The sequence below is a fragment of the Hemiscyllium ocellatum genome, chromosome 2 (genome assembly GCF_020745735.1).
Source record: "Hemiscyllium ocellatum isolate sHemOce1 chromosome 2, sHemOce1.pat.X.cur, whole genome shotgun sequence".
Lineage (NCBI taxonomy): Eukaryota > Metazoa > Chordata > Chondrichthyes > Orectolobiformes > Hemiscylliidae > Hemiscyllium > Hemiscyllium ocellatum.
Window position 1 is genome coordinate 69,231,401 of NC_083402.1, and position 23,178 is coordinate 69,254,578.

General features: G+C 41.6%; 1 protein-coding gene across 1 annotated transcript in view; it reads left to right on the plus strand.

Moving 5' to 3' along the window:
* LOC132827823 (AP-3 complex subunit sigma-1) overlaps positions 1-23,178 on the plus strand; it is a 92,492-nt gene that overhangs the window by 38,020 nt on the left and 31,294 nt on the right. Inside the window, exon 4 of the mRNA XM_060844564.1 lies at positions 17,056-17,127. Coding sequence (XP_060700547.1) covers positions 17,056-17,127 — 72 coding nt within the window. The remainder of the gene's footprint in view (positions 1-17,055; positions 17,128-23,178) is intronic.

Here is a 23,178-nt window from a genome sequence, read left to right on the forward strand (position 1 = left end):
CCCCATCTGAATCCCAATTTGGAACAGTAGAACAAATCCTACAAAGAGACCCCATCTGTTATGGGCCAGGCCATAATATTTCAAGAAAGTAGCCTGGACTCTAATTTTGCTAGTTGTTTTAAGCAGGTGAACAGTGGATATTCCAGGAGTGATGCAGCTGGCCCAACTACTTAGTTTTAAACAAAACAGAATTTATTTGCAAGATTACTGAATGAAGCGCCAAACAAAAGGGAACAGAATACAGAATAATGTAAACTATATGAAAACTGAAGAGATTATCCCAGTTTAATGCTGTTCCAAATTCCTGCAAACACCTGTAAACACTCCTTGGCAAAAAAGGTAAAATCGAACACTGGATCTTACGGTGGGGGGGGGGGGGGGGAGAGAGAGAGAGAGAGAGAGAGAGAGAGAGAGAGAGAGATGGCAGCACAGTTCAGCTTGGGACACCTCCTTCCATGCAGCTTTTTCCTTGGATGAGCAGCCTGAAAAACTGACTGACTGCTTTCAGTGAACAGCAAGACTGCTTAAAAAAACAAACCAGTGAAAAGCTGAGCTGGAGAACTGGCCACTCCCCTTTCATTGTGTAGGTTTTTTTAAATCTTGAAAGCATTCTCAAGTAGTGAAATTGCTGCTTTTATGACTTCTCTGGAAGAGAAATGTCAGGGACAACATAATCTTGGTAAAGGAGCAGCATCATTACGCCTCTCATCTTAGCCTTTGATTTATTCTCAGATTTGTACTTTCTGTCCTGTATTGCACTGGTCTGTTTATTTTTTTCCACTTTAATACCTTCTTGTTTTGCCTTTGATTACCACAACTTCCCAACTTTGATCCTTTGTCTGCATTACTTAGTTTAAAACCCATGACATTCATGGTTTTGCTGGAACACTAGTTCTAGCACCATTCTCGTGCAGAGTGTCCCAACTATACAACCCCCATTTTCCCCTGTATTGATACCAATGCCTCACAAACAGGAACCCATCTCTGCCACTTCTCGTCTTTGTCCCACAAGATTAGTCTTTAATTCAATTATTCATTTGAGCTTAAAAGTTCTACTTCCTAGTTTTGTGCCCAACTCATCATATTGTCCTGCCTATGTCATGGATCATGGATCATGATGACTGAGGAATTCCCCTCCTACTTTTAAGTTTGTCTCTAACCCTGTGCGGCTTTTCCTAACCCTCACATCAAGCAAGGCATATGGCCTTTTGGGTTCTCACTCTTGGATGGCATCCCCATCCTTATATTGTCTCCTACTACCACTCCATTACTTTTTGCAAGACTTATGAAATGGCTTCCCACAGTGCTATGATCAGTATGATTATTTGAACCAAGCTGATTGAACTCCTTTCTTTGTGGACAGTTGCATAGTCTGAAACTTCTGCTGTCTACATCCCACCGTTTGTTTATGGTACAGCCATAGTCCCCTGTCCTCAACTATTGATCAAATCAGAAGACCCTGTCTTAAGACATTTGACCGCCTCCTAAGTGCAAAATATCTCAGTAAAATGAATCCAAATGCTGCAGCTGTACTACCATCCTTAATGTGTTTTAATAAAGTAACTATTTAATCAGTTATTTTTCTTAATATGTTTCCTTAATCTTCTTTTGATTTTGATTTATTTTTTATCTTGGGACTAGAATAGACCTTAACTACTTTTTCAGCAGCTAGCTTCTTCCTGTATATCACACTAAGCACTAAACTAAACAGATTAGGAAAACCAAGGAATGCTTCCTTCCCCTCACTCATTTACTCACCCAGCTCCCAGCACTTTGTGCACATTGTGAGATTTTGCACAGTCGCAATGAGATGCTTGTAATTAAGTACTGTGACTTAGTTCAGTTCCAGGTATAGGAATGACAGTTTAAGATAATTTTCTGACCTCAGCTGCTTACTAGCAGAAAGCTTGTATATCCCTGCTGAAGTCTGGATGTACAGAATTTAAATGATTTGTTTCAATTAAATGTGAGATTGCTTTAGAAAGCAAATAAGATTTCCATTGCTCAACTTCTAGAACTCTGTTCAAAGCCATTTCAGTGAGTTATAGATAAAGTTGCAACTTTCTCAATCTCTGACTCACTGAAGAATATGCAACTGCCCTAGTATATCCCGAATTATGCCCACTGTCAAATTACGTTCCACCATATTGCAATAGGAGTTATACACTTTGCAGCCCATGAGCTTTTGATAGCTATTTCGTGTTTTGTATGGGTATATGACTAATTTTAAAAAGCTTTTAATACGAATGGAACTGAATAGAATTTTTTCAATGTTTAATTCCATATAATACAAAGCTTTTACTTTGCAGTTTGAATTTGTATTTGTAAATCGATAAGAGTTAATGCTAATGTTAGTGTTGCACTTCACTGTTGCTGTCCACACAGTATAACTATTAAAATCTTTACAAATTGACAATAGCTATCTAGATTTTTATGCATTATTGTTCCTGTTTATTTTGCATTTCATGAATGCATTATTGTAGTTTCATAGCAAGTCCAGCAAGTGGTGCTAAAAGCAGCACCCATTTTCATTGACATTTCCTCAGTAGTGATGAAAACTAGTTTAAAGAGTTTTTGAGATTTATTTTTAAAGTTTGATTCATCTGAACAAGAATGCACAGGTCTACAGGGAAAAATGAGTGTGACATCAAGTAAATTGTTTCTTTGGAGAGTCAGCACTGTTGCAATTGACTAAGTAGCCACCTTGTTGTAATCATTCTGTGACTGTGTAAAATGTAAATTGGATGTGTGCCAGCAGCAATGGGATATAAATTAAGATTCTTCATGATGCACTCTGACAGTTTGGTTAAATGTTTGGGGTGACTGAATCTTTCCATTCAAAGAAGGATAAAGCCTGTGAACTCAGTGACACTATTGTAGAATGTTGTTGCCAGAGCAGACCTCCAGTAGATATATCAAGGTAGCAAGCTAGGTTATTTGAGTGCAATACAACTTTAAAGGGAACTTTATTATTCTTTCATGAATTTTCATTGAACATGTATGGCATCAAATCTATCCTTCCTGAAAGTTTATTCTTTCTTAAAATAAAACACATTTAACAAATTGATTGAATTATTATTAACTGAATTATTAGTTGAATTATAATTACTTGACTGAAAAGAAGATATGTGTGGTGTTTGAGTTTCTGTAACTTCCCCTTCTTCCCATTTCAGTGTTCTTTATTTAGTAAATTCGTCTGAGTAGAAAAAAGCTAGACAGCTTTTTGGAATAATGAGTGCTTTGCATGTCGCAGCCTGTTACCTGATACCAAATATCATCTCCCAATACTGTGGATCCTGTCAGCCTGTAATCTAGATTTCTCCAAATCATACAGAACATAATTCTATGAAAAATAAATCGCAACAACTTAATGCATATAATAATGTGTTCTTCTATATCATACTTTGCTTAAGTTTATGTAGTCAGAACTTACTGGTATTTTATGTGTAAATCACCATAGTCCCAGAGGCTCTTAGGAGCTGTTGTCTGATTAGTGAGTCATGACTGGTGGCCGTTTGGACCTGAGGATCACCGCGTCTCAGGCAAAGGCAAGGTTGAGAAGGAGTGTTATTCATGATAACCTTAGCTAGTGAAGAACTGAACCCACGCTTTTGCCATTACACTACGTAGCAAACAAGGTATCCAGCCAACTGATCTAACTGACCTCCATATTTATGGCACCTTTTAAATCACTTAAGTGTCTATTTATTTGTAATAAATAAGTGTCTATTGTTTTGTAATTGTCATTTATAAGCCTTGCACTGATATTATTATGGCAATTACTGCATAAATTGATTCAATTAGTACTCATTGATATTGGTTTGTACAATATTGGTTAGCTTGTACAAGTGAAATAAACTTGTTTGCTTGAAACTGCTTTACTAATAAACATATTTTTAAAAATGGAGATAGCCATAAGGCAATGCTTTGAGCCTCAATATCTTTTGGTAACCATAGTAAATTACACTTGCTTTTAGTTTGCAATATTGGCGCACTTCCACTGTGCTAATCATTGACTTGAAAGTGGATTTGCGGGTGGATAGGACAGTGAAGGTGGCGTTTGGTATGCTTTCCTTTATTGGTTAGGGCATTGAGTATAGGAGTTGGGAGGTCATGTTGTGGCTATACAGGACATTGGTTAGGCTGCTTTTGGAATATTGTATGCAATTCTGGTCTCTCCTATCGGAAGGATGCTGTGGAACTTGAAAGAGTTCAGAAAAGATTAACAAGGATATTGCCAGAGTTGGAGGGTTTGAGCTATAGGGAGCGGCTGAATAGGCTGGGGCTGTTTGACCTGGAACTTCAGAGGTTGAGGGGTGACCTTACACAGGTTTATAAATTCACGAGGGGCATGGCTAGGGTAATTAGACTCACCGAGTAAAAAATGAGGTCTGCAGATGCTGGAGATCACAGCTGAAAATGTGTTGCTGGTCAAAGCACAGCAGGCCAGGCAGCATCTCAGGAATAGAGAATTCGACGTTTCGAGCATAAGCCCTTCATCAGGAATGAGAGAGAGTAGCCAAGCAGGCTAAGATAAAAGGTAGGGAGGAGGGACTTGGGGGAGGGGCGATGGAGGTGGAAGGAGGTCAAGGTGAGGGTGATTGGCTGGAGTGGGGTGGGGGCGGAGAGGTCAGGAAGAAGATTGCAGGTTAGGAGGGCGGTGTTGAGTTGAGGGAACCCACTGAGACAAGGTGGGGGGAGGGGAAATGAGGAAACTGGAGAAATCTGAATTCATACCTTGTGGTTGGAGGGTTCCCAGGCGGAAGATGAGGCGCTCCTCCTCCAGCCGTCGTGTTGTTATGTTCTGCCGGTGGAGGAGTCCAAGGACCTGCATGTCCTCGGTGGAGTGGGAGGGAGAGTTAGTGTTGAGCCACGGGGTGGTTGGGTTGGTTGGTCCGGGCGTCCCTGAGGTGTTCTCTGAAGCGTTCCGCAAGTAAATGGCTTGTCTCACCAATATAGAGGAGGCCACATCGGGTGCAGCGGATGCAATAGATGATGTGTGTGGAGGTACAGGTGAACTTGTGGCGGATATGGAAGGATCCCTTGAGGCCTTGGAGGGAAGTGAGTGTGGAGGTGTGGGCGCAAGTTTTACATTTCCTGCGGTTGCAGGGGAAGGTGCCGGGAGTGGAGGTTGGGTTGGTGGGGGGTGTGGATCTGACGAGGGAGTCACGAAGGGAGTGGTCCTTGTGGAACGCTGATAGGGGAGGGGAGGGAAATATATCCTTGGTGGTGGGGTCCGTTTGGAGGTGGCGGAAATGACGGCGGATGATACGTTGTATGCGGAGGTTGGGGGGGTGGTAGGTGAGAACCAGTGGGGTTCTGTCTTGGTGGCGGTTGGAGGAGCGGGGCTCAAGGGCGGAGGAGCGGGAAGTGGAGGAGATGCGGTGGAGGGCATCGTCGATCACGTCTGGGGGGAGTCTGCGGTCCTTGAAGAAGGAGGCCATCTGGGCTGTGCGGTGTTGGAACTGGTCCTCCTGGGAGCAGATGCGGCGGAGACGAAGGAATTGGGAATATGGGATGGCGTTTTTGCAGGGGGCAGGGTGGGAGGAGGTGTAGTCCAGGTAGCTGTGGGAGTCAGTCGGTTTATAATAGATGTCTGTGTTGAGTCGGTCGCCCGAGATAGAAATGGAAAGGTCTAGGAAGGGGAGGGAGGAGTCTGAGACAGTCCAGGTGAATTTCAGGTCGGGATGGAAGGTGTTAGTAAAGTTGATGAACTGTTCAACCTCCTCGTGGGAGCACGAGGCAGCGCCGATGCAGTCATTGATGTAGTGGAGGAAAAGGTGGGGGGTGGTGCCAGTGTAGTTGCGGAAGATGGACTGTTCCACATATCCTACGAAGAGGCAGGCATAGCTGGGGCCCATGCAGGTGCCCATGGCAACTCCTTTAGTTTGGAGGAAGTGGGAGGATTGAAAAGAGAAGTTATTCAGGGTGAGGACCAGTTCAGTCAGTCGGAGGAGGGTGTCAGTGGAAGGGTACTGGTTGGTGCGGCGGGAAAGGAAGAAGCGGAGGGCTTTGAGTCCTTCGTGATGGGGGATGGAGGTGTACAGGGACTGGATGTCCATAGTGAAAATAAGGCGTTGGGGTCCGGGGAAGCGCAAATCCTGGAGGAGGTGGAGGGCGTGGGTGGTGTCCCGAACGTAGGTGGGGAGTTCTTGGACTAAAGGGGACAGGACCGTGTCGAGGTATTGGGAGATGAGTTCGGTGGGGCAGGAGCAGGCTGAGACAATGGGTCGGCCGGGGCAGGCAGGTTTGTGGATTTTTGGCAGGAGGTAGAAACGGGCGGTGTGGGGTTGTGGGACTATGAGGTTGGAGGCGGTGGATGGGAGATCCCCTGAGGTGATGAGGTCATGGATGATCTGGGAGATGATGGTTTGGTGGTGGGAGGTGGGGTCGTGGTCAAGGGGGCGATAAAAGGAGGCATCCGGGAGCTGGCGTTTGGCTTCAGCCGTATAAAGGTCAGTGCGCCAAACTACCACCGCGCCTCCCTTGTCTGCGGGTTTGATGGTGAGGTTGGGATTGTAGCGGAGGGAGTGGAGGGCTGCACGTTCTGAGGGTGAGAGGTTGGAGTGGGTGAGAGGGGTGGACAGGTTGAGTCGGTTAATGTCACGGCGGCAGTTGGCTATAAAGAGGTCGAGGGCGGGTAGGAGGCCAGCACGGGGTGTCCAGGTGGATGGGGTGTGTTGGAGGCGGGAGAAGGGGTCGTCAGAGGGTGGGCGGGAGTCTTGGTTGTGAAAGTAGGCATGGAGGCGAAGGCGGCGGATTGGGGTGAGTCCAGAACTAGAGGGCACAGGTTTAGGGTGAGAGGGGAAAGATACATAAGGGATCCAAGGGTCAACTTCTTCAGACAGAGGGTGATGTATGTATGGAATGAGCTACCAGAGGAAGTGGTGGAGGCTGATAGAATTACAACAGTGAAAAGGCATTGGGATGGATATATGAATAGGAAGGGTTTAGAGGGATATGAGCCAAGTGCTGGCAAATGCGACTAGATTAGTTTAAGATACCTGGTCGGCATGGATGAGTTGGATGAAGGACTGTTTCCGTGCTGTACATGTCTTGACTTTTGACTCGACTTGAACTGGAAACTGTTATTATTTGGACAAGAAAAGAATGATAATCCCATGATCGATATTTTGTTTGCAGATTTTGGAAAATGCCAACTGTATTGTGAGGCCTAAATTGACTCAGTTATAGGAGGTTCTTGTAGCAGGATCATGGGTTCAATACAATCTTCAGGATTAGAACACACAACTTTTGTAATGGGTGGTGCTGATTTCAGATTAGGCATTACAGTAAGGCACTATTTAAAGAAGATCAGAGTGTTCTTTTGATACCATAAACTAGCATTTTGACCCAAATTTGTTGAAGTAGCTTTAAAAATTAAGCAAAACTGGATTTTTGATTACCTAAACAACAAATGTGGTTGAAACTGAGCTAAGGAACAATGTCTTCACTCAATGTGTCGTATATGTTTTTTATCGTAGCTTAATGTCTAATTATAGTTTTGATTTAGGCAGCCAGGCCTTTAGTTTCTCAGGAGATTGAGACATATAGGGAGTGAAAAAGAAAGTGATTTGAAGCCAAAGATCAGCCATGATTGTATTGAATGGTAAATCATATGGGCCTTATGGACTTACTTTTGTTCCTTATGTTATCCTGGATTCTCCATTCATGTTGTAACAGTAGCAACAAGGTCATTGCATTTTTTATTTTTTCTGTTGAACACGCAAGATTGACTATTTTCTCATACAAATACTGTTGATTTTTCAGAAACTTTGATCTCCAGTGACTTGGAGGTGCTGGTGTTGGACTGGGGTATACAAAGTTAAAAATCACAACACCAGGTTATAGCTCAATAGGTTTATTTGGAAGCGCTAGCTTTCGGAGCACTGCTCCTTCGTCAGGGGTTTGTGGAGTATAATCTTGTAAAATACAAATTATAGCAAAAGTTTATAGTGTGATGCAACTGAAATGATATATTTAAAAAGACCTGGATTGTTTGTTAAGTCTCTTATCTTTTAGAATGACCATGTTGGTTTCAGTTCTTTCGTATGTAAATCCCAGAACTTTTTTAACAAAAAAGTTACATTTGCAAGTGAACTTTAGCAATAGGTGCCATGTTAGCTCAGATAATGCATTGAAGTAGTGTGGCTAAAGTCTGTCTTTCTGTGTCCCAATGTATAGACTGATTCTATTTCTAAAAAAAGGGATTTACAGAATCTTTCTTAGATTCATGCAGTTTGTGAACAAAACAAAATGTAATTCAGCAAGTACAAATTCACCCCACAAACAGGTGTTTGTGAGAGGGGATGTGGGGTTTGAGTGTCTGAGTGTGTGTGTGTGAATATACAGGTGAGATGCATGTGTGGGTATGAGTGTGGGGGTTATGCATGTATGAATGTATGAGAGAGGGTCTGCATGAGTGTATTGGTCTGTAGGAGTGTGTGTGTGTGTCTGTGTGCGTGCACTTGTGTGCGTGAGTGTGTGTGTAGTGCAATGGGGTCACCTGTAGTGTGACATGAACCAAAGGTCCCAGTTAAGGCTATCCCCATGGGTACCGAACTTGGTTATCAGCTCTGCTTGGCCACTTTTCGTTGTTGCCTGTCCCGAAGTCCATCTTGGACGACGGTCACCCGAAGGTCCAAGGCTGAATGTCCCACACTGCTGAATTGTTCCACGAATGGGAGGGAACACTCCAGTCTGGTGATTGTTGTACGCTGTCCATTTATCCGGTGCCATAGCCTCTACTCAGTCTCGCCAATGTACCATGCCTCAGGGCATCCTTGCCTGCAGCATATGAGATAGACGATGTTGGCTGAGTCACATGAGTACCTGCCGCATACATGTCCCCATGTGTAATGGTGGTTTCCGTGTCGACACTGTGACACATCTTGCGTCGTCTGCCGTGACAGGGTTATGCGGTGGTGTCCTGAAGACTGGGCAGTTTGCTGCAAATAATTGTCTGTTTGAGGTTTGATGGCTGTTTAAAGGTGAGAATTGGAGGTCCGGGGAAGGTCCTGGAGAGGTGTTCATCTTCATCGATAATGTGTTACAGCTTGCAAAGAGCATGGTGTAGTTTTTCAGCTCCTGGAAAGTACTGTACCATGAAGGATACCCTATTAGTTGCAGCCCATGTCTGTATCCTGAGGCGGTCATTACGGTTTCTTGCTGTGGCGCGTCGGAACTGGTGGTCGATAAGTTGAGCATCGTTCCCCGTTCTGATGAGGGCATGCTTGAGTACTTCCAAGTGTCCGTCATGTTCCTCTTCATCGGAACAGATCTTTTTGAGCATAGGGCTTGGCCGTAGGGGTTGGGCGTTTTAATATGTTTCAGGTGGAACTGGAGAAGTGTAGCATCATGAGGTTGTCCATTGGTTTGTGGTAGAGTGAGGTGCTGAGGTGCACATCCTTGATGGAGATGCACATGCCCAAGAATGAGATAGATACTAAAGAATAGTCCATGGTGAGTTTGATGGTGAGATGAAACTTGTAAATATCACTGTAATTCTGTGTAATTCACTCTTCGCCATGAGTCCAGAGGAAGAAAATGTCGTCCGTTTACTTGGTGGATAGTGTTGGTTGGAGGTCCTGCGTAGAGAAGCCTTGTTCGAATCTGTGCATGAAAATGTTGGTACAAATTTGGCCCCCAAGGCTGTTCCATGTGTCTGGATGAAGAACTAGTTGTCAAAGGTGAAACGTTGTGGTCGAGGATAAAGCGGGTGAATTGTAGGACGGTGATCGGAGATTGGCAGTTATTGGTGTTGAGTACTGAGGCTGCTGCTGCGATGCTGGTGTAGAATGCTGAAACGTCCATTGTAACGAGGAATGTTCCTGGTTTGACTGGTCCATGGGTGCTGAGTTTCTGTAGGAAATCTGTAGTAGGGTTTTGAGAAGATTTGTAGTCCGGTTGAGGTTCTGGATCTATCAACAAACACCGCAAGTTAGACCCCATCTACCACCCCCTGAGAAAAAAGGACAGGAAATGACATCACCACAGGAAATGACATCATCGACCCAAAGACATAAATAGAAAGCAGAAATCATGTACACCACTTCACCTGAGGCCTACTGAAGATGTTACCTAGTAGGGTGATGAAATGTCTGGAAATGAACCTCCCAGCTCAGCGAGCAAACCTACATCCAGAAATCTGTAGGTTTGCGACAGAAGCTGGGGGTCTTCTGTCCAATGGGTTTGAAGATGCCTTCGACATAGCCAGAGAGGTTTGCACACAAGGTCCCATTGCCTGATAAAATGGGATGCCCTGGTTTGTTGCTTTGTGTATCTTCAGAAGGCAGTAGAAGTCGCTGATGCAAGAATGTAGGCATGTAGGGATGAGGGCATGTAGGGAACTCTGGACTAGATCCAAAGTCCTGATCAATGATTTTAATTCACAGGTGTGCTCTTTGATTGGATCGGCTGTCAGTTGCCTGTAGTGTTCCTGGGTGTTCAGTTGTCGGTACACTTCCTTGCAGTATCCATTCTAACCTGAATGACAATGGCTTCTCCTTTATCTGCTGGGTTGACGACCATGTTGTCTTTGGTTTCGAGAGCATAGATGGTATTGTTGTGATCAGGTGATGTTTTGCTCTACCTTGTGGGTGCAGCTTATGAATCAGGCATTTATATATTTCCTGATAGTTTGAGCATACATGTCAAGCTCAGGGCAGCGGCCCTCCTTTGGGGTTCAGCTTGACCTCTTCTTTGGTTGCTCCTCTGTGGGTCACTGTAGTGACTCTCGCGGTTCGCCAGCGGGCTCATTGGGATCACTGCTGGCATTTTGAAAGAATTCCCAGAGTCTCATGAATTCCTCAGTGTCTGCTGCAAGTCCCATGGGATTCATTTTGGTGGTGGGGCAGAAATTAAGACACTGTTAAGAACTTTAATCATTTCAGGATGAAAGGTGTGGTCCAGTAAGTTGACGATCGACTTCCCTGTGGTGATAATGTTTTCTACTGTGGTTCCTGGGCAGGCTTGGCTATTTGGATTGAATACTAGTTTTGTTTAGATAATTTTGTATCTGTTTATTGGAATGAAGTCATTAACTGATTATTAAGAGCTTTTTTTTTAAGATGACTGTTATATAAAATGGAGTGTTCAAACTACCTTTCACTCCGTTAGTCTTGGAACATGAGAATAGGAGAAGGATATTCAGCCTGTCAAGCCTACCCTGCCATACTAAACGATCATGGCTGATCAAACACTTCAGTGCTTTTTACTCACCCAATCCCATAGCTCACGCATCATCTAATTTTGATGGAGGTTCCTGACGTTATTTTTATTGGTCCTTCATGTGATTTGTGTGTTGCTGACTAGGCCAGTATTATTGTCCATCTCTAATTATCCTTGAGAAAGTTCAAAGCAATTGCTCTTGTAATGCCTTTTGCTAATTTTACTATTCAGAGGGACTCCTACTGTCCAATTTTCAGATAATCCGAACAAGATCGCAAGGACCTGATGCTTGGCTAACTCTTACTTAGCACTTGATTATCTGAATGAAATACTCCCTGCCAGTGACCTTCAGATAATCGAGGTTCCTCTATATTTCGGTTTTATAAAATCTCAATTGAAGCAGTTAAAATGTGAATTTGAAGCAGTAATTCAGAAAGGTGAAATGCCTGTGGCAGATACATTTGTGCTCTTTAATGTGATTGTTGTTCTGCTCTGCTAGGGTAGTATAAACTAATTGAAAAGTGGTTTAAGAATAAATTCATTTGTAAGGGAAATGTACTTGACACTTGAATATTAGCAAGTGAAATGAACGATTTGGAATATATGTTAGCGTTGTTGATTATTAACCTTCCAAATGTGTCTTTAGTAACTTAGTATAAGCAGAAATTGGACATGAGAGTTATCTTTACAAGCAATTTCCTGACTTTTTTGTTCATTTATTCACAGGATGAGGGTGTCACTGGCTAATCTAACATTTATGGCCCATCCCTAATTACCCAGAGGGCAGTTAAGAGTCAACCACATTGTTGGTGGTCTGGAGTCACATGCAGGTCAGACAAAGTAAGGATGGTAGTTTATTTTCCTAAAGGACATCCGTGAAACAGATGGGCTTTTCTGACAATCGACAATGGATTCATAGTCATCAGTAGACTTAATTCCAGATTTTTACTGAATTCACAATCCACCATCTGTCGTGGTAGGATTCAGGCTCAGGTCCCCAAAATATTAAGGGCAGCACAGTGGCTCCGTGGTTAGCACTGCTGCCTCACAGGGCCAGCGACCCGGGTTCAATTCCCACCTCAGGCATCTCTGTGTGTGTGTGGAGTTTGCACATTCTTCCCATGTCCTTGTGGGTTTCTCCCGGGTGCTTCGGTTTCCTCCCACAATCCAAAGATGTGCAGGGCAGGTGAATTGGCCAATCTAAATTGCCCATTGTTCGGTGTATTCGTCAGAGGTAAATATAGGGTAAGGAAGTGGGTCTGGGTGGGTTACTCTTCAGAGGGTCGATGTGGACTTGTTGGGCCGAAGGTACCTTCCCTAATTACTTAAAGGTACAGTACGTTTCTACACCTTCACAACACCCTAAAAGACTGGAGTTACCTTGAGTGGTTGGTTACAAATCTCATTCCATAGTTGTTTTACTGTAGGACTACACCATAATTCCAAATTCTCTCCTCTCATATATTGAGATCATCAGCTCAGAGGGCTATGATTGTGCAAAGCCTTTTGTTCTCATTCTTCCTCCATAACTGATCTTTTTATTTTTAAACAGACTTAGAGTTTTTTTTTTACAGATTACGGAAACTAAAATTATTCTACAAAATTCTATAAATTTACTTTGTGCAACTCAGCACAAAACTTTCTTAGCACCATCTAAACCTGTAACCTGCAAGGATAGTGTAAGCAGGTACTTCGAAACAAAGGCTAGGATAAGAGTTATACAGAAGGGCCCACTGACTGGGGTAAAGGTCCTTAGTGGACCTTGAGCTGAGTTTGGGAATACTGACCCATGGCCAGAGTAGCATTGGTGCAAGTAATTTCTGTCCTTGCTCCTGCTTTTGAGCACCATCATCAGCCAGTTCTCCTCCAAGTCTCTCACTAGCCTGATTTAGAACTATACCACCATTTTGTCACTGTCACTAGAACTCTCTCCCTGTCAACATTTTTGGTTATAAAGAATGTTGGCTCACCATCACTCCAAGGCTATTTAGAATTGGGCAATGAATGTTGGCTTAGTCTACCTATGTTCTGTAACTTAATTCAAAGAAACCTTTTCAGTATGCCCTGGGTTGTGGGGAAAGAAAAGACATGATTTTGAACTACGAGCACTCGAATCAATATAGCACTCTGCATGTTAGGAAAAGCAAGAGCAGCAGACATCCAGGAATGTGGTTCTTATGGCTAGGAAAGGTGTGCATCCATTCCAAGGACCAAGCCATAATAGACTTTTTTGTATAAGTAAGATTACTTTTTCTCTATTTGTGATTTAATTTTCAGTTGTCATTTCTGATGGTTTTTATTATCCATTAAGTGAAAAACTTCAAAAAATTTCACACTCTTTCTCTCCAGTAAACTTACATGGACTATCAAGTCTGAATAGTCCTACAAAATACTGAACTAGTGTACAAAAGTAGAATATTGCTGGCTGCGAGAAATCTTAAATAGAAACAGAAAATTCTGGAAACGTTTATTAACTCTGAAAGAATATCAATATGAAATATCAGATTCTTTCACCAGAGATTTTCCACAGTACCTTTTAAAAAAAATAATTTCATAGGAATATGGGCCTTGTTAGCACTTGTTCCCATCTTTCCTTACTGTGAATCAAGTGAAGAGCACATTGATTCTGAGCACACTTAAGCATCCAGCACATTGCTCTGGTTATGAAGTTGCTTGTCAGTCAGACCAAGTAAAGATTGATTAAGGGCATTAGTGAACCAGCTGGATTTTTATTCATTCAAGATCACCACCCCCACATTCCCAGCTGTGCTGGTTATATCCAGTGGTCCCTATGATATTTTATTTTGAAATGTCTCAATCTATTGGTTAGAAAATGTGAATGTAAGCTGTGGGGATTATGACACACAGGTTTGTGTCTAACACAGAGAAAGATGTTTGTAGAGGATACAGGCCAATAATTTAAGTCTTTAGGCATCGTTGCATAAAGTCCTCTGGGCCAGCCACCTTCAGCTGCTTCATCAATAGTTTGCCTCCATTATAAAACTAGAAGTGTTTGATGGTCATTATGTAGTTTGCAATTCTATTTGCAATAACTCTTATGTTGAAGCAGTCTGTGCCTGTGTGCAGCAAAACCTGGACAAAAATTCAGTCTGGTCTGATAAGTAACATTCATGCCATCCAAGTTCCAGGGAATGACTGTTGTAGGGAGCACATTTGTTTATGAATTATGAGAATTGGAGCATGGACATGTCCAGCTATTACTGAGTTGTAAAGGATTTATCATATGATTGCTTGGAATTAGAAAGTCAAAAGGTTAAAAGAGACTATAATTTATTTGTTATTCACAAACAAGCGTAAGGCAGTATCCACCAAAGCTTTTAAAGACAAGGATGGAATTTTATTGTTTTTCATAGAATCCCTACAGTGTGGAAACAGACCATTTAGCTCAATAAGTCCGTACCAACCCTCCCAGTATCCCACACAGACCCATTCCCATTCACTTTACATTTCCCCTAACTAATCCATTGTTAAGGATGAGATTTCTAAATTCTTGGAAGTGCAGCGTTGGATTAGAACAAGTCAGCATGATTTAGTAAGGGGAGGTTATGCCTGACAAACCTGTTAGAATTCTTTGAAGAGGTAACAAATAGGTTAGACCAAGGAAACCCAGTGGATGTTATCTACCTAGATTTCCAAAAGACCTTTGATAAGGTGTCTCACGGGAGGCTGCTGAGTAAGGTGAGGGCCATGGTATTCGAGGTGAGCTATTGGCATGGATTGAATATCGGCTGTCTGACAGAAGGCAGAGAGTTGGGGTAAAAGGTTCTTTTTCAGAATGGCAGCTGGTGACAAGTGGTGTCCTGCACGGTTCAGTGTTGGGGCCCCAGCTGTTCAATTTATATATAAATGAACAGGATGAAGAGACTGGGGGCATTCTGGCAAAGTTCGCTGATGATATGAAGTTAGCTGAACAGAAAGGTAGTTCTGAGGAGGTGGGGAGGCTACAGAAAGATTTAGACAGTATAGGAGAATGAATTTCATCAGCCATTTCTTGGATCAATGTGAGCAAATGTGAGGTCTTGCACTTTGGAAAAAAGAACACCAGTATGGACTATTTTCTAAAAGGTGAGAAAATTCATAAAGCCAAAGTACAAAGGTGTTAGTACAGGATTCTCGAAAGGTTGACTTGCAGATTGAGTCAGTGGTTAAGAAAGCAAATGTAATGTTGTCATTTATTTTAAGAGGGTTGGAATGTAAAAGCAGTGATGTGCTACTGGGACTTTATAAAGCTTTGATTAGGCCCCATTTAGAATACCGTGTCCAGTTTTGGATCGCACACCTCCGGAAGGACACACTGGCACTGGAGCGTGTCAAACGGAGACTGACAGGATGATCCGTGGAATAGTAGGCCTAACATACGCTGAACGGCTAAGATCCTGTGATTGTATTTGTTAGAGTTCAGAAGATTGAGGGGAGATCCAAGAGAAACTTGCAAGATAATGCATGGCTTAGAAAGGGTGGACACTGGAAAATTGTTTCCATCAGGCAGGGATACTAAGACTTGTGGGCATAACCTTAGAATTAGAGGGGGTCAATTTAAAACTGAAATGAGACCTTTCTTCAGCCAAAGCATGGTGGGCCTGTGGAATTCACTGTCACGGAGTGTAGGGGAGGCTGGGACATTAAATGTCTTCAAGGCAGAATTTGATAACTTCTTAATCTTTCAAGGGAGAGTGTGGTGAGTGGCGCAGAAATGCCCATCAGCCATGATTGAATGGCAGAGTGGACTCGATGGGCTGAATGGCCTTACTTTCACCTTATTTCTTATGGTCTTAAGTACAGATCCCGTGATGGTTTACCAGACTGATCCCTGGAGTGGCAGAACTAATGCCTGAGGCGAGATTGGATCAGTTAGAATTATATTTGCTGGAGTTCAGAAGAATGAAGGGTGGAATGTCATTGAAACCTATACATTTCTATTAGGACTAAACTGGGTAAACAGGAAAAAGGTTCCAGAACGAGGGATCACAAGAATATAGGATAAACCATTTAGGAGATGAGGAAAAATATTTTCACCTGGACAGTGGTGAGCATGTGGAATTTGCTACTGCAGAAAGCAGTCGAGGCCACAGTATTATGTGATTTCAATAAGGAGGTAGAAAAAGCACTTGAGATAAAATGGACAAAAGGATAGGAAGAATGCAACAGCAGGCTTTGGAGTTGGATGATAGCCATGGTCATCATGAATGGCAGAGCGCACTCAAGACCAATGACCTATTCCTATATTTCTCTGGGTAAAACAAAATCAAACTTAAAGCTTCATATACTCCTGATACTCTTTATAGAGTGACAGTTGAGAACTGCATCAAGGTTATGTGTTGCCCAGTTCTTAGCTGCAGTTCATTGTTTTATTTAAAGATATTTGAAACAAAAACAGAAATTGTTTGTGAAACTGAGTAGGTCTGGCAGTATCTGAGGGGAGAAAACAAAAGTTAACATTTCAAGCCTGTTGACATTTCACCAGAACTGGTTCAGTTCTGGTGAAGGGTCACCAGACTTAAGATGTTAACAGCGCACATGCACGTACACACGCACACATATGCTGCCAGACCTGCTGACTTTACCTATCATAATTGATTTTGTTATGAAGTTTTGAAATTTGAAAACCAGAGTCTCCTTAAATATTTTTAAATCCCACTTGCATGTATGTGATTTTTCACTGACTTGCATAGACCATGGCTTGTCGACAGTTCTGTCATTTCTCAGGCTCACCCCTCATAACTGATTATAAATATTTTAGAAAAATAAATTATTTTTGAATTATTTATATTTATGTTATATTGTATCTGTTAGCTTTACAGTATAAAAAATAGTTTGAAGCTATAAACTTCAAAACATGTTTAAAATTCTTATTTCTTTTGACAGGTTTTTGTGGAAACATTGGACAAATGTTTTGAAAATGTCTGTGAGCTGGATTTAATTTTCCATGTAGACAAGGTAATATTCGTTGACAATTCATGGTAATTCTTGTTCTTAATATTGTCCATCACTAGAAAGTTTGTCACTAATACTGTTTAATGCTGGTAATTCATCTATACCTCCATGGTATTAAAATTGGCAACTGACAGCTAATAGCATCACTCCTTCGAACAGACAAAGAATTTGGGTTGGGAAGTACCACTGTGAAAGTGTTTAACAAACGGAGAGAGATGTATACTTTGACTGGTCAGCAATATATATGTGGTGTGTGTATGATCTGTGAAAAATCTACTTTTAAATCTGTTTCTCCCTTTTTTCTTAATGAAATGAACATTCTGAACGAAATGAGCTAGAGCTGACATTAAATCTGAATGTTAGTTTTTCCCTATCTCAACACATGCGTGCCTGGTGGTGTATGCATACAAATGCATACACCCTTATTCACCAAGGCTGTTTGCAGAAGCATTCAAGTAAATTTACATGAATAAAGGTTTTGAAATGATTCCTAGCTTTTTTATGTTCAAATAGTTATGAAAATCCAACGTAGAATGTTTCATAAAATAAAGGAAAAATACCCTATTAATGCTGTTCACTTATACTGAGTAAATTGGGTATGCTCTATATATTGGTACTTGGAAGTGTATGGTAAAATAGGGCAGAGGCAGCATGGTTTCATCAATGGGAGGTCATGCCTGACGAATCTACTAGAATTGTTTTGAGGCAGTAATAAGCAGATTATACCAAGGATAACTAATGGGTGTTATCTATCTAGACTTCAAGGATGCCTTTGACAAGGTGTCATACAGGAAGCTAATAAGTAAGATAGAGACCCATGGTGTTGGAGGCAGGTGCTAGCATGGTTAGAAGCTTGGCTGTTTGGCAGAAAGCAGAGTGGGGATAAAAGAGTCCGTCTCAGAGTGGCAGTCAGTGACAAGTGGTGTTCTGCAAGGCTCAGTGGTGGGACCACAGCTTTTCACTTTATACATTAGTGATCTAGATGAAGAGCTGAAGAGCCTCAACTGTGCAGTTGTATGAAGGAACTGAGGGCATTCTCACTAAGTTTGCAGATGATACAAAGATAGGTAGAGGGACAGGTAGCATTGAGGATGTGGGGAGGCTGCAGAGGATTTGGACAGGTTAGAAGAGTGGGCAAAGAAGTGGCAGATGGTGTACAATTTGGGAAAGTTTGAGCTCATGCACCTTGGTGGAAAGAATAGAAGTATGGACTATTTTCTAAATGAGGAGAAAATTCAGAAGTCTGAAGTGCAAAGAGACTTGGGTGTTCTTGTCCAGGATTCTTTTAAGGTAAAGTTGCAGATTAGGAAGACAAATGCAATGAAGGCATTTATTTTGAGAGGATTTGAATATAAAAGCAGGGATGTATTTCTGAGGCTCTATAAGACTCTGGTCAGGCCACATTAGGAGTATTGTGGACAGTTTTGTGCCCCATATCTCAGGAAAGAGATACTGGCCTTGGAGTATGTTTAAAGAAGATTCACAAGTGTGGTCCCAGGAATGAATAGCTTGACATATGAGGAATGTTTGAGGACTCTGTGTCTATATTTGATAGAGTTGAGAAAGTTGAGGGGGGGATCGAATTGAAACTTTCAGAAGGCTGAATAGCAAGGACAGAATGGATGTTGAGAAAATCTTTCCATTGGTAAGAGAGACTAGGACCCAAGGACATAGCCTTGGAGTAAAGGGAAGACCTTTTGGAACAGAGACAAAGAGAAACTTGTTCAGTCAGAGAGTGGTGAATCTTTGGAATTCACTGCCACAGAAGGCTGTGGAGGCTAGGTCATTGAGTATATTTAGAGGGATCAAGAGTTATGGGGAGAAAGCAGGAGAATGGGGTTGAGAAACTTATCAGCCATGATTGAATGGTGGAGCAGACTCGATTTTCTACTCCTATGTCTTATGGTCTTATGTGTTTTGCCCAATCAAAAACTCAGAGTAACAGATTTGGATAAATTCAACAATGGAATTACTTTAAAAAAGTGGAAGAATCCCCTTTCCATTTATGTACATTTTCCGATGATGGAGTTGAGTTTCCAAACTTTGACTTTTAATTTAAGAAATATATTCATCAAATACAAGCTCAGGCTTTTGGGGAAAAAAGAATGACACCTTAAAGAAAGACATTTCTATTGATTTTTTAATAAAAATTATCTTGATAAATATAAATATGATTTCTTTAAATGCTTAGTTTGGGCATTACAAATTTAAATTACGACAAAAAAAAAAGAGACTCTCTAAGTATTTTATAGACTATTGTGGGATCCAACTGCCAGATGTGGTTAGCTGGGTAGCTGTTTTGTGGGCTGTACAGGCATTATGGGTCAAATGACTTACTGTGCTGTAAAATTCTATTATTCTCTATGCCCGTTGTGTAAAATATTAACTATATGGTTAGTATCTATCATACAACAAATCCTAGAAGAGTGGTGAGTGCTGTTGACATTTATTACCCCTTTGATGTAATGCCTGCTCCATGTATCAATTACTGTCTTTTTGGACTTGGGCTATTCAAGCATTCTCTTAATGGTACTTGCGTAACATGATTTGTATTGTAATATTTTATTACAGCTTTGAGAAATTTTAAGTTTATTGAAAAACTAGAGGAGACCCAAAACACATTTGCAGTCATACTTTCATTGCAACGGTGCTGAAAATACAGGGTTTCTAGTTAATTTTCATTAAAGAGTTGAACAGAATCAAAACAAAATCACTCTAGAAAAAGTTACATAAGCTATCATGTGCAAAAATTTGCCTAGGAATATAAATGCACACTCTGTCAAATGTCTAGTCTTGTGACTTGTTTGTAGTCTTAATATAAGAAAGACTCATTGGTAACTATTTGCTCCTGAATTGAAAGGCAGATTTATTGCTGATGAGGAATAAACTCTAAAATTCTTTGATACCTACCTATTACAATTGTAACATCTTTCAGAGAAGAAAACAGCTTCCTAACGTTTGTCTCCCATAAGAAAGTACTTGATTGCAGTTCAAGTTTGTCAACATATTATATCTGCTTCCTTGTGTCTAGGTTTGTTGGTGACTTACTATACCCACTGGACTATATAGAAATCTTGGAAGAGATAGACTGTTTATAACTTTTTTGACAACAGCGTAATGCTAACATATTATCGTAATCTACCGGACGATTTTTCTATAGCTTTTCTATTCAGAGCCAGTGAAGCTTAATTTCCAGCATTAACTTGCAGCTCAACATCACCACCCTGTGCCCCCCCCATCCCAAAATTTCCCAAACCCCCATTTGATGAATTTGTATTTCCCCAAACTGAACACAATTTGGAAGAAACATGAGGGTGTCAAGGACACTTAGGTATGTGGTGGAGAGCTTCATTGTTCATCACCAAGACTGACTGTGTAACACTACTACTGACTCAGTTGACTAATTCCTAAAGGACACAGCTGGTAGACTGGATGAATGGCAGATGGTGAGCAAGCCAATGAAGAAATAATAAAATGAAGAACTGTGGATTCTGGGAATCTGAAACAAGGACAGAAAGTGCTGGAGAAACTCATCAGATCTGGCAGCATCTGTGGAGAGAAAACAGAGTTAATGTTTTGACTCCAGTGACCTTTAGTCAAAACTGGAAATGTTAACTCTATTTTTCTCTTCAATGAAGGAAAAATCTGTTTGCTTTATTCTTCCCAATTTACATGACACCGGTGCAGCTCTCTACATTTAATTTGATTTGATTTGATTTACTATTGTGACATGTAAATTGGTACTGTGAAAGTTTTTGTTTTGTGTGCAGTACAGACAGATCATACCATGTAGAGATTATAGGTGATAGAACAGCTCGAGGAATACAAAGGTATGGCTGCAAAGAACATACACAAAAAGCAAGACCAACATTAGATTTGAAATTTGAGAGGTCCATTCAGAAGTCTAATAACAGCAAGGAAGTAGCTGTTCTTAAACTTATTGATACATGTATTTAATTTTTTGTATCTTCTGCCTGACAGAAGAGGGTGGATGAGATTACAACTGGGATGGAAGGGGTCTTTGATGATAAGACTGCGAAAACTGTAGATGGAGTCAGTGGATGGAAGGTTGGTTTATGTGATAGTCTGGACTGTGTTCATAACGCTGTGTAGTTTCTTACTGTCCTGTGCAGAGCAGTTGCCATCACCAAGCTGCGATGCATTCAGATAGAATGCTTTCTATGGGGCATCAATAAAAGAGTTGAGAGTCCTGAAAACAAAAAAAAATCCTGGAGATCACAGCAGGTCAGGCAGCATCTCTGGAGAGAAAGCAAGCTAATATTTTGAGTCTAGACTCTTCTTCAGAGCTTGGTGAGAGTCCTTATGGACATGCCAAATTTCCTTAGCCTCCTGAGGAAGAAGAGACGTTGTGTCTTCTTGACAATCACATCAACATGGGTGGTCCAGGACAGATTGTAGATGATTGTCACTCCTAGGAACATGATACTCTCGACCATCTCCGCCATAGTTCCATTGATGTAGATAGTGACGTGCCCTCCTCCTTGCTTCCTAAAGTCAATAATCAGCTCTTTAGTTTTGCTGATGTTGAGGGTGAGATTGTTATCCCTACAGCATTCCAGAAGCACTCTGTTAGCCTACAACAGTGGTGTAATTAGCAGATTTGTAAATAGATTTGGATGAAATTTAGCCACACAATCATGAGTGTACAAGGAGTACAGTAAGAGGCTGAATATGCAGCCTTGCAAGGCACCAGTGCTGAAGACTGTCGCATTAGATGCTGTTGCCTATCCTCACTGATTGCAGTCTGTGGGTCAGGGAGCTGAGGATCCGGTTGCAGAGGGCAGAGCAGAGACCTAGGTCTTGGAATTTAGGGTTTAATTTGGTTGGGATTATAGTGTTGAAGTCAGAGCTGTAGTGAATAAGTAGAAACCTAATGTAGGTTTCCTTATTATCCAGACGCTCCAGGGATGAGTGTATGGCTAGGGATATGGGGTCTGCCATGGACCTGTTGCACCAGTAGGTAAATTACAAGGGATCAAGGGAGGCTGGAGTTGATATGAACCATTGGAAAATGTATTGAGTATTGGTAGGAGTGACCACCCCGTCGTCATTTTGGAGACATTGTTCCGTCTTCACATTGAGGATACCTTCCATGTAGCAGGTAGCATCACCCCCATGCTAAATAGGTTAGATTTCAGTCAGATCCAGCAACTCAAAACTGGGTATCAACAAGGCACTATGAACCATCAGCAGCAGCAGCAAAATTGTATTCTCCTGAAATCTATAACCTCATGGCCCTGCATATTTCCCACTCCAGTCTTGTGAAAATGCCATGGAAAGAACCCTGGCTCAGTCAAGAATGTCAAAGGGAATTCAAGCGCAACACCAAAAATGAAGTGTCAAGCTGGTGAAACTAAAACACAGGACTAATTGCAAACTGTGGAAGTACTGTGATAGACTGAGTTAAGCTATTCCACAACCAACAGATCAGATCTGAGCTCTGCAGTACTGTCAAATCTAGTTGTGAATGAAGGTGGGCAATTAAACAACTCAAAAGAACATGGTCCACAAATATCTTCATCTTTAGTGATGCATGAGCCCAGCACATTTGTGCAAAACCTAAGTGGACCATCCATATATTTCTTCACTTGAAGAACCCAGCATCACTGATGCTAGTCTTCAGCCAATTAGATTTATTCCATGTGATTTCAAGAAATGGCTGAAGGCTATAGATACTGTAAAGACATTAAGCCCTGAAACATTCCCATCAATGTTTTTCTTTTCTTTTTATGAAATCAGATCTGGAATGCAGAATAATCGGTGAATCATTCATAATATCACAAGTACTGAAGCAGCCTATGTCCCAGTGTAGCAAAATCTATATCATTGACTGGTGTGTCAAAAATGGCCATCTCCAAAAAGAGAGAATTTGATCATTTCCTTTTGAAACTTAATGGCATTATCAATACTAAACATCCTGAGGTTTCCATTAACCAGAAGCTGAACGGGACAACTTTGAACAAAGCGGCGAGGAGAGAGGGCGGAGAGAAGGGAGGACTGCCATGTAAGTCAGTTTTTCCCACTTAACAAGAG